Here is a 13,683-nt window from a genome sequence, read left to right as displayed (position 1 = left end):
TTGACTGTAGATCAAAACAGAATTGCTCCTGAAAGCTCAGGCTCAAGCTTATTGTCTGAGGCAGGCCCAGCCCCCAGCACCCCGGCAGCCAGGGGCTAGGGCCCCAGGGCGAATCCACAAAGGGCCCAGGGCCCCTTCCCCTGATCACCCCTGGTCCCCAACCACTTCATCCCTTAAGGGCCCCTGGGGACATGTCCGAAGCCTCAGACTTTATGTGGGGGCACAAGTCTGTGCCCTCAGTTAATAAGCCGCAGCTGCTGGGAGTCAGAAAGTGCGCGGCCCCGGGTCGGATATTGGGTGCATTCAGTCGTGAAGCAAACAACAGGGGAGGCGTCGCCCCTACTGCATTTCTCCGATGGGGGCATTTGAGAAGAGCCTTGTGGCTGTGAACGCTACCTGTCCCCACACCCTCATGTCCCCTCCGTAGGACGGGACCATGGCTAGCTCTGGAGGTGACAGTGTCAGGGATCCTGAGTCTATGCCTCCTGCTCGGGGTCCCATGTGCAGGTTCGGATTTGGCTCACCCAAGTCGGGTGGCTCAGCCGCATCTGATGGCCGCAGGGTCCTTGCCCATCAGGAGCGCTAATGAAGGGTGGGGAGCCCAGCTCAGCCTGTTAGTACACTGGCGGGTGCCGGAGGCCCTGGGGAGCAGACCACCGAGAGGCACGCACGTCCGAGGTCCTGGTCCGAGGTCCTGGCCCGGGTGCTGGGGGGTGAGCGCCAGGGACGGCAGAAGGCAAAGCAGCAACACCGCCAATTCTTTCAGGCTACTTTCTCATCTCCGCCCAGAGCCGGTGACGTTCCGAGTCGGTCATCCTCGGGGGGCAGCCTGGCCGTTACCACCTGAGCTCGGGGGCCACGTGCCGGCCGTGGAGCTCCTGCAGGCGCAGCAGCAGCTCCTCCAAGTTCTCCCGGGTTGTGGCCGACAGGGCGACGACGCCCCGGCCCAGGCGGGCCTGCAGCTGGGGCAGAGCGGCTCTGGCCTGAGGAAGGTCGATCTTATTCGCCACGACCACATGGGGTCGCTCGGACAGGCCGGCTTCGTACTTCTCCAGCTCGAACTTCAGGTCCTCCACCTGAGTCCACGGTTCCGGCTCCGAAAGATCCACGACGAACAAGAGGAAACGGCAGCGTTCGATGTGCCTGAGGAAGGTGCTCCCCAGGCCCCGGTTCTGGTGCGCACCCCGGATGATGCCTGGGATGTCGGCCACTGCAGGGGAGACAGAGCGGAGGGGCTGGGAGGGCAGGCCTGGCTCCCTGTGGGCCCCGAGTGCCGAGCTTCGAGGCTCGCAAGGAGCACCTTGAAAGGGACGCCATCAGGCCACCCGCCAGCCCAGGCACTTCTGCCCTCAGCTTGGCAGAGGCTCTGAAGGATGTGGGTGACAAGCTTGCTGGCTGGCCGGCCGGCCTAATAAGGAATATTTAACACAGGCTGGCCTCTGGCTTTAAAAATGGTTCAGGAAAGGGGAAAGTGGTTTCCTGTAAACTTAAGAACTGGATTACTGATGGAAATTATTACAGAGTACTTTGCAAATATAAAGCGCTATGAGAGTAGCATCAGCAGCAGGCTTACTATTTTTAATGGGTACATTATCTTCTGGGAAAAAGTTTTCTTCTCTCAAAATGGTACAGGGAAGCTTTTCAAGTCACATGTCGTCTCCAGGACGGAGACCGGGAGCGGGAGAAGACCAGAGGAGGCAGGACCTCCTCTGGTTTGAAACTGACACATCGGTTCCTGAATCCAGCCAAGAGAGGCCTGGGGATGGGGTGGGAAGCGAGTCTAGAACCTAATTTTCATACAGAACTACAACGCTCCATTTTGGGTGGGAAGCTCTTCAACAGTTACATAATTCCTATTCTGATGCCATCTCAGGCCAACTTTGGAGAGAATCATGGAAGTTCTACCTGCTATTTGCTGGTGGTCCTCACAGTGAACAATCCCCACGTGGGGCTTTAAGGTGGTGAACGGGTAGGAAGCCACAGCAGGTCTCGCGTTCGAAATGGCCCGGAGAAGCGAGGACTTCCCTGCATTGGGGAACCCAACCTGGAGGAAAGGTAAACACACCTTGCCACCTTGGAGCGCCTGGGCCTGGCCGAGGTCAGGGAGCAGGGACGCATGAGAGCGTGGGCTCCTAAGTGCACACACAGGGGCCTCCCTGGGAGGAACGGGGCCGCCAAGCTGTGGCTCACATCCAGGCTGGAGGCACGCTTCGGCATCAGGGCCGGATTTTCTACAGCTCTGCCCTAAAAATGCCACCTCCTTCCTCCCCCCCGCCAGACGATACCCACCATCCCAGCGTGGGCCACCGTCTTGAGCTCCAGGAAGAGGATGCGTTCCTGACCGGGCTGTCCGGGGGTGCAAGTCACGGGTGCGCGGTTATCATTGGCCAGGAAAAAGCGGTTACCTTTTCCTCCTGCCCCGCCCAGAGCAGCAATGTACTCACTGCCCGGGCACGATAGGTCAGCCACGACTTCCCTTCCCTCCTTCACTAATGTGCCCACGGGAACCTGAAAATAATAAAGGGCTTACAGCAGAGCAGACACGTGGAGTGGAGTGGACCCAGAGCTTATATCCGCGTTTGGAAGAAGGGCACAGAGCAGAGGGGAGGGGGCGCCACCAGGCTCCCCCTTCATAGAGCTATGAAGCACCAGGAAAAAGGTCCTGGCCTTCAGGGGGACTTTATGGGGCTGTGACACTCCCTGCAAACTGCATAAATGGCTTTTCCAAATAGTGTTTCTCAAACATTAGGGTGGATGAAAGCATTTGGAAAACACTTGGGATAGTCTGAGAGGAGTAGAGTCTCCACTCCCAGAGATGCCCTGGGAGGGTTAGGACAGAGGAACAGTGGGCCCCTGGGGTCCCACTTTTTAAATACAATTATTTCATGATTTTTGAACAGGTCATACACGTACGCGGGATAAAATGAGCACCAAGTGTCACCCCGGGGCTTTGCTTCATGGAGGGCGGATGCGTGGCCAAGCCAGGCCCCCCCTCCCCGCGAAGCAGGCAGGGGTGGGCTCTGCAGCCGTCAGCTCACCCGGATGTAGAGGAGGGCGCCACCGCGCCCGGAGCAGTTCTTCCTGCCGCCGGCCTCTCCGTGGGAACCCTGGTACCGCGACAGCACCGAGGACAGCGACTTGACTTGCTGGTCAGCTGCGAGTTAGAGCAAGGACCTTCACCCTCCTTGGGTGAAAAGCAGAACTGTCTGTGCACTGTCCGTTTAAGGACATGGGGAACGCACAGGGAAACGTGGCGTGAAGTCACGGCACAAGTGACCCAACTGGCAATGTGATTTTTTAGAAAGCAAAGTTCTCATTTTCTTTAAGAAAATACAATTTCTGAAAAAGTCAAACCCACAATGCCATCACCAATGTAACAACAGTTCTACTTTATCGTGTTGTGACTGTTGACTACGTTTGCCGGTTTACCTAGCACTCGCGCCCCAAGTGTTCAATGTGATCAACAGCCTCCCAGGGCGCATGGGGAGAGTAACACGGACCCTGCCCTTTGCACACCGGCCTAGAACGCTAGAGTCCCTGAGCGTAAATGAGCTTTGTGTTCCTGAAATTTAACAAAACCCACCAATGAAGTTGGTTTAGGGGCGTTATTTAAATGTGAACATCCGTATAATTTAGTAAAAATGATGTCCATCCATCGATTTTTGAATTCAAATTCCCATGAGGATGAGAAGAGGGAAAGTCCCACCCCAAAGGCGAGCAGACAAGCGCTCCTCCCCCAGCTGCCCCTTGCAGCACGTGCCTCTCAGGACGACGTGGCCACCGTTGCCTCCGTCACCACCGTCTGGGCCTCCGAACTCCTTCCGGGGCTCACTGTGGAAGCAGCTCACCCCGTCGCCTCCACGGCCCCCGCGGACGAGCACTCGGCGATGGTCCACAAAATGTCTCTTCTGCAGAGAGCACAGCGAGCCCGGTCATTACCCACCTGCGGTCCTTTCAGGGACCAAGCAGCCATGTGAAATGTACCTTTTGTATCTAGTGATATTAAATTGCTAATCTCGCCTACAACTGTAAGAAAGAGTACCCACAAGTCACTAATATTTGTAGGCAAACGTCAGTCAACAAACTGGAAGTGAAAAGTGGTCAGTGTGCAACACACGCTTGGATAAGAAAGGCAACCTAAAGAAAACAGGAGCTGTTCAGTAAACGCTCCTTAAATAAAGCATCTTTCCATCTTTTCTCAAATAGAAACACGTTACTGAAACAGCAGGTCTTTGCTCCTGGAAAGACACAATAATGAATGGGAGTCCTCGGTGGGCTATGAGGCTTCCGACTCAGGAAGTGACCGAAGAGGGCCGTGTTCACCACAGCAATGCAGACAGACCCCTGGTCTCAGAGGAAGTTTCTCTCTGGGCCCCTCAGGGAGGCATACGGTAGCTACAGAATGAGGACTGACTAACTAGGTTCACATTTAATACACTGAGCTCATCCTACAAGGTCAGCTCTCTAAGGCGCTGGGGTCTCAGGGGCCGGGGTGCGACCGCTAGCGAGGAGCCCACCCGCCTGCTGCATGCGTGGGCACGGACAGCCCCTCTGCCAGGACCCAGCGCGTCTGCATTTCTATCCATTACTCCATAAGCAGATCTTTTTTTTTTTTAATACACGAGTACTTTAAGATTCTCTGGCACCACCACATGGAAAAACCATGAATTACTATTTCAAAAACTGTCTAATTTTGCTACATGCCAACCTCATCGACATCAACCTGATGGGGAAAAAAGCACAACTGGTGAGCGTTCCAGAGGAGGAAAACTTGGATTGAATTTTTACCGTCTGGGGGACAGACAAGACCCCCATGGAACGTTAAGCCACGTGGCCGGCAAAAACCGCCACTGAGAGCAGTGAGGTGCCCACAGGGAGACATTGTTTGCCCTGATAATGCTTAGCTGGACACCCTCCCCCCCATTTAGGAGAAAGTGAAGTGGGTCATATACACTTATTTTCTTGAATTTAATCAAAGATCATTCATGTTTTCAATACAAGGTTTTGATAAACAGAACAAAAACAGGGGAAGGCTTAAAGAACTATGAAACTAAAGGCCTAGCCCTCCCCTCCCCGGATGTTTTAAATTAAGAAATATTCATACATACTTAAGAATGTACCTGGCACCCACGTCAGACACGTGGGCAAGTGATAAAGAAGCGTGCACGCGCCCGTCCCAGCTGAAGGGAAGGAACGTGGCTGGTGTCTCTGGAGCCCCCGGTGCCCTCCCTGGTCTTTGCAGGGTTCACGAGCGCTGGGGGCTCGGCGCACACAGGCCCTCATCCCATTCCATCCCTTCCATCACACACAGAATGAATGAACAGGATGCTGTTCAAAACAATGCCCTGTGCCTTCTGAGGGGGGAATGTGGGCAGGTGTCCTTCAAGGTCAGAAACCTCACCAGTTTTTTCTCGGAGAGCAATTCCTTCCTGGGGGGTTCCTGGTGCTTGGCGCAGTCCGCACAGCTGGCTGAGAGCAGCCTGGGAGGAGCGGGCCACAGGCGGACCCGAGTCCGGCGCCCCACGACCCCCAGCACCATCCGCAGTCCTACTGAGAGAAGCCTTGAAGGCACCATGGCTCCCTAACAAAAATCAAATTGGCAAAATCAGACACTTGGTTTAAACCTGCAGTCAAACAGAAACTGAAGGACAGGGCCCGTGCACAGCACTGTCTAGGTGTGGCTGTGAAACCTACAAATGGACCGATGGCCAGGACTTCCTTCCGGCACTCACCACTTTCAGCTCCGAGCCAGCAAGGCTCACCGGCCCTCGTCGGCCTCTGCGTCACTTGGGCGCAAGATGTGTGTAAAGAGAACTTAAAACCGTTAAATTCCTCTATCACTGGATATGCTCTTCTGTGGCTTTTCAAATATCTGATCGATGAAAACATTAACAAGAAAATCTGAGCCTCCAATAAAAATTTCTTAAAACACCCAGTTACTCAAATGTTAATGGGTTAGTTTGTGCCATTTAAAACTAGTCTAACTGGAAGGCGGTGAGAATACCGAGTATGGAGTGTGGTGGTTATGCCCCCTTTGCCCCTCGTCCCCAGTGCGAGCCAGGGGGCACCCTTCCATGTGCGGCCCCACTCTGTGTGTCCGTCAAAGGGACAGGGCTGGGAGGACAGGGCCAGTTAATCCCCATGAACAGGCTGCCCGTGTGCGTGCTGACTGAATGTGAGCTACTTCTCCTTAACTAGGAGTTGCTCACACCGTTACCTGTTCATTCAACAGCCCGTAACAGCTACACACCCTGCAGGCGCCAAGGGCAGACGGGAGGCAGTCTGGGACCTGGCCCTCCAGGGGGGTGGCAGCCCCTTCTCCCTTTGCTGTGAGCGCCTCATACCCACCCACTCTCAGATGCCCCTGTGTGGGCACACATGTGCCCCATAAAAGGAAACCAGGTAGGCTTTCCTCCCATTTCTAAGTATGAAATGTATACGCAGGTAGGAATATAAAATGTGTATGTAATGTTTAAAATATCATTATAAAGCCACCATGTGTGTAACACAGCAGGAGAAAAAACAGAATTTGCTTTTTCCTTAGAAGCCCATCATGTGTGTTTCTGCTCCACATCCTGTGCCCCGCCTGGAAGGGAAACACATCCTTGGTGGGAATTTTTCTCTTAGTAAGGCACTAAAAAGTTGCCCTTCTCATTTGGAAACAGCCACAGTTATGGAAAAGCGGGAGTACGGGGTGAAGGACTCTTTTCTTCCTGAATCACCTGCGGGGAAGCTGCCAACCTGACTCCCCGCGCCCCACCCCGGAACACCCCACGTGTGCTCCCTACGCCTAAGGGCGTCCCCTACGGAGCAGCTGGGCGACCTCTGCAAGCAGGCCGCCAGCCACGCACACAGCCCCTCCGCGTGGCTCTTCAGCCTCCTTAGCCTGGAAGGTTCTTCAGCCTTTCCTTGGCTCTCGTGCCCGTGACACATGCAAGGCCACAGGCCAGGCGTCTTGTAGCACATCTGTGTCCCCATTTGACCGATGTCCCCTCCCCTCGTGACAAGAATGTCCCACAGCCCCGCAGAGGCTGGGTTTCCTTGGTCCCTTCCTGATGCTCTGAGCTCCAGCCCTCGGGGGTCCCTGCTGGTTTCCCCCTTCTCCCTAAGCTTCCCGTTTATTCATTCCCATGGGCTTGTGGTTCTTACTTTATTCAGTGAGCCCCACTCTGTTACTTATTTTTGATGTTCAAGTGGTCTCCAGTTTGGCCAATGGCAGCCCATCAATCTCAGAGCATTTCCCTGCTTCGTGACACAAAATGTTCTGGGCTCACTTTGTACTCTCCCCAGGTGACCCTGAGATCAGCCTTTACTCAAGAAGCCCTAGTTGCTTTGGGTGGAGAATGGGATTCAGAAGCCCCTCTATGTGCTGGGCATGCTCCGGCCTCTTGGGGTGTCGCTGCTCGCAGGCTCAGCGGGGACCTGGAGAGCAGACAAAGGTACACACACCCACACACAATATTCACCCCCCCCAGTCACTGCTACGCCCATCCACCCACAGCTAGAGAGCAGCATCTGTCGAAAACCATGAGTTCATACCTATGTGCCCAATTCCACACCACAGGATTCATGCTAATTTTCTCTGTCTTAACAACCCCATTCTGGCTTCCAACATCTTCAACATGTTTGTTTATTGGCTCAGTCCCCACAGTAGCCAAACCTTCCTCCACACAGGTGCTCTCCTCCCACCGCCATGCTGGCTGCCCCTCCGTGGGGAAACCCTCCTGTTACCTATCTGTAAACGTATTGTTTTAAAGTAAACTTTTATTTGGGAATTATTTTTTTATTTTTGAGAGAGAGTGAGTGAGTGAGAGACAGCGGGCGCAAGCATGTGCATGCGTGCAAGGGTGGGGCAGAGGGAGAGAATCCCAAGCAGGTGCCATGTCCAGCGTGGAGCCTGACGCAGGACTTGATCTCAAGACCCCAAGGTCATGACCTGAGCCAAAACCAAGAGTCAGATGCTAACCCAACTGAGCCACCCAGGCGCCCCTATTTGGTAATGACTTTAGATTTACAAAAAAAGTGAAAGATATTCCCATATACCCCTTATCCAGTTTCCCCTAATATCAGCATCTTACATGACCTGGGTACGTTTGTCAAAACTAAAAAACCAGCTTTGATACTTTCATTAAACTCCAGATGGCGTTTGAATTTCATCAGTCTCCCCACTAACATCTCTTTCTCTTTTCCAGAGCCAGATCCAGGATCCCACATTGCATTAAGCCATCCTGGAATGCTGTCTTTAATCTCCTGAAAGAGCCCTGCACCCAGCATCACACACCCAGGGAGAATACCCTTCAGGAAGGGAAGTGAAACACGACAAGCTCACCAATCTACTGGCTCTACAAGAAATGCTCGAGAGGGGTGCCTGGGTGGCTCAGTCGTTAGGCGTCTGCCTTCGGCTCAGGTCATGATCCCGGGGTCCTGGGATCGAGCCCCGCATCGGGCTCCCTGATCGGCCGGGGGCCTGCTTCTTCCTCTCCCACTCCCCCTGCTTGTGTTCCCTCTCACGCTGTGTCTCTCTCTGTCAAATAAATAAATAAAATCTTTTTTTTTTTTTTTTAAAGATTTTATTTATTTATTTGAGACAGAGAGAATGAGAGACAGAGAGCACGAGAGGGAGGAGGGTCAGAGGGAGAAGCAGACTCCCCGCTGAGCAGGGAGCCCGATGCGGGACTCGATCCCAGGACTCCAGGATCATGACCTGAGCCGAAGGCAGTCGCTTAACTGACTGAGCCACCCAGGCGCCCCAATAAATAAAATCTTTAAAAAAAAAAAAATGCTCGAGAAAGTTCTTCAGGTGAAGAAAAATGGCACCGGAGGGAAACCCAGATCTTTAGCAATGGAGGACAGCAACAGAACTGGTAAATGCACAGGACTACCTGTTTTTCTGGCAAGAGCTTATTTTTTAAAAATATTTATTTATTTAAGAGAGTGAGCACGCACGGGGGGAGGGGCTGACGGAGAGAGAGAATCTCAAGCACACTCGCCGCTGAGTGCAGAGCCTGATGCCCAATCCCATGACCCTGAGATCAGCACCTGAGCCGAAATCAGGAGTTGGACGCTTAACCGACTGAGCCACCCAGGTGCCCCAAGAGTTAAATTATGTAAGATTATAGCAAGAAAGACTGATTTATAATATTGCCCGGTGGGTCTTCAACGCAGGCAGAGGTCCTCCACGTGAACATGTAAGATCAGGAGGAGATTAAAGGGACGGCGTGGGGGCCAGTGGCCCGTGGTGTGGCACGGTCTCAGCTCAGCGCGTGAGGACAGGCTGCAGGGCAGGCGCGCTGTAAGCTCCAGAGCAGCCACTGCCACGCAATAGAGACAGCCAGAGAGCCAGCGAACAGGGCACGGGGGATGCTTGGAAACCACGCCAGCCATTTGGAAGGACGGGACAAACAGAACATGAACAGGACGGCAACGTACCCTAAGCGAACCAGGCGAGGGAAGACACGTGAGAGCGACACGACGGCAGCTCATCAGGAAGACCAAGCAGCTACAGACGCGCACGGCGGGCACTTCAAAGTACATCAAGCAAAATGTGACAGAATTAATGGGAGAAACAGACCATTCCACAAGGACAGGAGGGATTTCAGTGCCGCTCTCTCAGGAAGTGATAAAAAAGTAGCTGAAAACCAAGCAAGCAAACAACTGAAAGCAGTAAAAATGCAGAAAGTCTGAACAATCACACCCACAGTCTGGACCTGACATTCACAGAACCCATTCGTGTAAAATACGAGTCGTTCCCAGGTGTGAGGATGGTTATCACAGAGTGTGTCCTCTAACTACAACAGGACTGCAGTCGGTAAGGATCAAGAACCTAAGGAAACCCCAATTACATGGAAATTAAACAACACTGTTCCGAATAATCTGACATCAAACAAGAAACTAGAGAATATCCTGAATGGCACAGCAAGGAGAGCACAAGGACCACAGCTCCTGGGACGCTCGGAGCTCTGAGGGCTCACACCAGCAAAGAAGGAAGACCTAAACTCAGGGAGCTGAGATCAGGAAACCAGGAAACGAAGAGCAAAGCGGAAGGAAGGAAATAATATAGAGCAGAAATAAACAGGACCCAGCGCTAACAGAGATGGAAAAGACCCATTGGAAAGATACACAGAGCGGACAAACCTTGAGTCAGACTGATCAAGAAAATAGTGAACACACATCACCAATGTCACGAATTTAAAACGGGTTTTCAGAACAAACCGTACAGATGTGAAATGGGTAAGAGAACGCCATGAAAAATGTTTTGCCAACAAATTCAACAACTTATGTGAAATGGACAAATTTCTTGAAAAACACAACTTACCAAATAAACACAAAAAGAAAGTGTAAATAGCACTGTATCTACTAAAAAAGTGAAACTTTTTTTTTTTTTTTTAAGATTTATTTGACAGAGAAAGAGACAGCGAGAGAGGGAACACAAGCAGGGGGAGCGGGAGAGGGAGAAGCAGGCTTCCCGCCGAGCAGGGAGCCTGATGCGGGGCTTGATCCCAGAACCCTGGGTCATGACCTGAACCGAAGGCAGACGCTTAACGACTGAGCCACCCAGGCACCCCAAAAGAGAAACTTCTTATGAGAGCGTATTCCCCAAAAGAAGATTCTGGACTCACACTATTTCCCCTGTAGATTCTAAAGAGCAATGAAGGAAAAAACAGCAACAATCTTACAGAAACTTCTTCAGAAAACGAAGTGAGGTTACTACCCAACTCACTGTATAAGGCTCATGAGACCCCAAACCAAAACCTGTTATTGCTGACCAAGAAAATCACAGTCCAATATCCCTGATGTATACAGATGCAAAGAGTCCTTCACAAAACAGTGTCCAGCTGAGCCCATGCCATGCCAGGGCCAAGGAGAAGACTCTTGGAAGACAGGCTTTCTCGCAGGTCCAACCCCACCTCCCATGGGCAATCATGCACGTCTGACAAGTGCCAACAGCCATTCACTATCAGGAAAATGAGATGCTGCAGCAGACGAGGAACGGGCGGGCACATCTCCAAAGATACAGGGCATCCACAGAAGGCCGACACTGCCTGGAGACTGAACTGTTACCCTGAGATGGAGAAAGGATCGCTATGCTCCCCACTTCTATGCAACCTGGTCTTGTAAACACTGCAGTAAGAATTGAAAAAAAAGGGGGGAAGTAGGCAGAAGATAGGATTGTTTCCACAGAAATTAATAAATGGATTAACCAAGGTTGCAGGTTACAAGGTTAATACACGAAAATCACTTGCATTCTTATACTCTCCCAGCAAACAACTAGAAAATGAAATTAAGAAAACAATCTTGTTTACAGTCAGGAGCATCGATACAAAAGCTACCTAGAAATAATTTTAATAAACATTCAAGACCTCTGCCTCATTACCTGCAAAATGCTGCTGACCTGAGTATTTTTTAGGGGTTACCTCAGGTCCTCCTAACAATTGTGTAAAGGAAGTACTTATATTTCTCCCACTCTGCAGGTGAGGCGGTGAAGTGACTCACCCGAGGCCTGAGCTATCAGACGGGAGGCGGCAGGAGTGGAGTGTGAAAGAAGTAAACTCAGCCATCATTGCTACCAACACACCCACGGCTCAGCCCGCTGCAGAGCCACGCTGCCCACCCAACCGCGTGGACACCAGGCACAGGGCACCAGTGACGCGAAACTGGAGGACGGTCTATCGCACAGGTCACCCCGGTAGAGCCAGCTAGAGACCAGAGCTCTGAATCCTGCCAACTGGGAGTGCTTCCTTCTTCCCACCCTTCTGTGTGTGTGGAAAAGCCGGCTGAAGGCAGGGCGGAGTGACAGGGCCCTCCCCGCTACCAAGTAAACAAGCTTGACTTTGATTCACACTGTTTGGTCTGTTTTCCTTCTAATGCCATACCTGCTCTGCCCGGTGAGGCAGCCCCTAGCCACATGTGGCTAAGTTTAAATTCATTAAAAATTTGAGAATGTAAAAATCCTGTCCCTCAGTTACACAAGCCCGGTTTCAAGTGCTCACAGTCACATGTGGCCAGTGGGCCCCATACTGGACATGACATTGCCACTACTGCAGAAAGTCCTATTGCACAGCGCTGGTCTATACCGTAAACTCAGAAAAGTGAGCTCAAATTCCTCCTGGGAGCATCCGTCTACTGGGCCCGTTCAGCAGATACAAAGGCCAGAGAGTGTTGTGAAAGCCCAGGGTCCAGGGTCAAGCGGACTTCACAATTACAGGATGGGGCTTTAAAAAATGCTGGAAAGGGGGCACCTGGGTGGCTCAGTTGGTTAAGCATCCGATTCTTGATTTCAGCTCAAGTCTTGATCTCAGGGTTGTGAGTTCAAGCCCCGCAATGGGCTCCACGCTGGGTGTGTAAACCTACTTAAAAGTAAATAAATAATAATAAATAAAAATGCTGGAAAGGCACTCAGCACAGGGCAAGGGCTCCACTTTAGACAATATTTCTTTGCTCTATAAAGTGTTAAGCTCCATCCTGGTCCACAGAGGTTACTATCTGCCAGGAACCTCTTCTACAGCTTCTACAGAAATCGTAAAATTTATTCCTTACAACAACCCAGGCGCGGGTATGTGTGTTTGCTTTTGCAGACCGCCTTCCACCCTGCCGGGGTGCAAGAGCCTGCCCTGGAGAACCACCCTCTGGCCAACCCTGGAGGGAAGAGCCGGAGGGCCGCTCTGAGGTCCCTGCGGGGGAGGAACCGCTCGGACCGCACCCTCCCCTCCGCAGGGGCGCGAGCAACTCCACCATCACCAGCTCCACGTGAAAGCACCGAGTCTGTTGCTGGCCTGCATTTTCCCGCCTAAGCAGTGCCTTCGTCGTGGGACGGTGCCGTCTCACTCCTGACCCTTCCCTTTTTTCTGAACCCCCACTTTGGAGCGCTGGGGCCGACGACTCGGGTCAGACCGCAGCGCCCGCGGGCCTGTCCGGCGGGGTCGCACCCGGGGCTCGGAGGGTCGGGAGGGACGCCGCACTCCGCTCCAACAGACCTGCCCGCGGCGCGCCTGCACCTGCAGAGCTGGCCTTCCGCGCCGCAGAAAGTGCCCCCCGAGACGCGGCCGGAGGACAGGCCGCAGCGACCGTCAGGGGCCCCGGGCCGCGTCCCTCTGCGTCCGCCGCGCGCGCAGGAAGGAGCCGGCGGGGAGCACGCCCGCCTCGCCCGCACGACGCCGCCGGAAGCAAGACTTTCTCTCCGTGCACCGAAGGGCCCCTCAGGACGTGCGCGCCGGAGCCTGCACAGGGCGCGCGAGGCTCCACGCCGCTGCCCGCCACCTGCGCCGGAGCCCCAGGCGCACCTGCGCGGCGCCGCGAGGACCCGGCTCGCCCGCGCCGAGCCCACCCGCTGCGCTCACAGGGCCGCGCCCCTAGCCTCCTCCTCAGCGGGCCCGGAGCCCTCCCGCACGCCCAAGCCGCGGCGCCCACGCCCGCACTCACCAATTCGGAAGGATACGTCACTTCCGGGGCCGGGCCCGCCGCCGGCACAGCCGCGCCTGCGGAGGGCCTGCCCAGAGCGCGTGAGCGGAAGACGCGGCCAAGCCCCGCCCACGCAATTGGGCCCAGTCCGGGTAACTGACTACCCCTGTGAGGAGGTGCGGGTTTGGAGGCACTGGTTCCCCCCCCCCGCCCCGCCCGCCCCCGGTCAGACAGACAATGCCTCCCCCGTCAGACACCGGCTGTCCCTGTCGGACAGACAGCCAC

General features: G+C 53.7%; 1 protein-coding gene across 2 annotated transcripts; it reads right to left on the bottom strand.

Moving 5' to 3' along the window:
• Nucleotides 1–13,371, bottom strand: MTG2 (mitochondrial ribosome associated GTPase 2). 2 transcript variants are annotated; one of them, XM_044918652.1, is made up of 7 exons: nt 13,281–13,371; nt 5,345–5,581; nt 3,761–3,908; nt 3,039–3,154; nt 2,290–2,508; nt 1,906–2,044; nt 1–1,210 (listed from the first exon to the last, which is right to left on the bottom strand). In XM_044918652.1, exons 2-7 carry the CDS (start codon nt 5,573–5,575, stop codon nt 837–839), a joined length of 1,227 nt encoding a protein of 408 aa, XP_044774587.1. In that variant the 5' UTR covers nt 5,576–5,581; nt 13,281–13,371; the 3' UTR covers nt 1–836. The 2 variants fall into 2 exon arrangements, with proteins under 2 accessions (XP_044774587.1, XP_044774586.1); XM_044918651.1 differs by lacking the exon at nt 13,281–13,371 and having other exon boundaries at nt 5,345–5,633.
• Nucleotides 13,372–13,683: the final 312 nt, after the last annotated feature.

The sequence above is a fragment of the Neomonachus schauinslandi genome, chromosome 10, assembly GCF_002201575.2.
Source record: "Neomonachus schauinslandi chromosome 10, ASM220157v2, whole genome shotgun sequence".
NCBI lineage: Eukaryota > Metazoa > Chordata > Mammalia > Carnivora > Phocidae > Neomonachus > Neomonachus schauinslandi.
This window is presented reverse-complemented; position numbering and strand designations above follow the sequence as displayed.

Excerpts from the sequence above, each read along its gene's own strand:
- MTG2 (XM_044918652.1), bottom strand. The coding sequence starts at position 5,575 with ATGGTGCCTTCAAGGCTTCTCTCAGTAGGACTGCGGATGGTGCTGGGG. Across the intron at positions 3,909-5,344 it reads CCCCCCTCAGAAGGCACAGG|AAGAGACATTTTGTGGACCA; the intron begins GCATTGTTTTGA and ends TGCTCTCTGCAG. Across the intron at positions 2,045-2,289 it reads CGGTGGCCCACGCTGGGATG|GTTGGGTTCCCCAATGCAGG; the intron begins GTGGGTATCGTC and ends CCTTTCCTCCAG.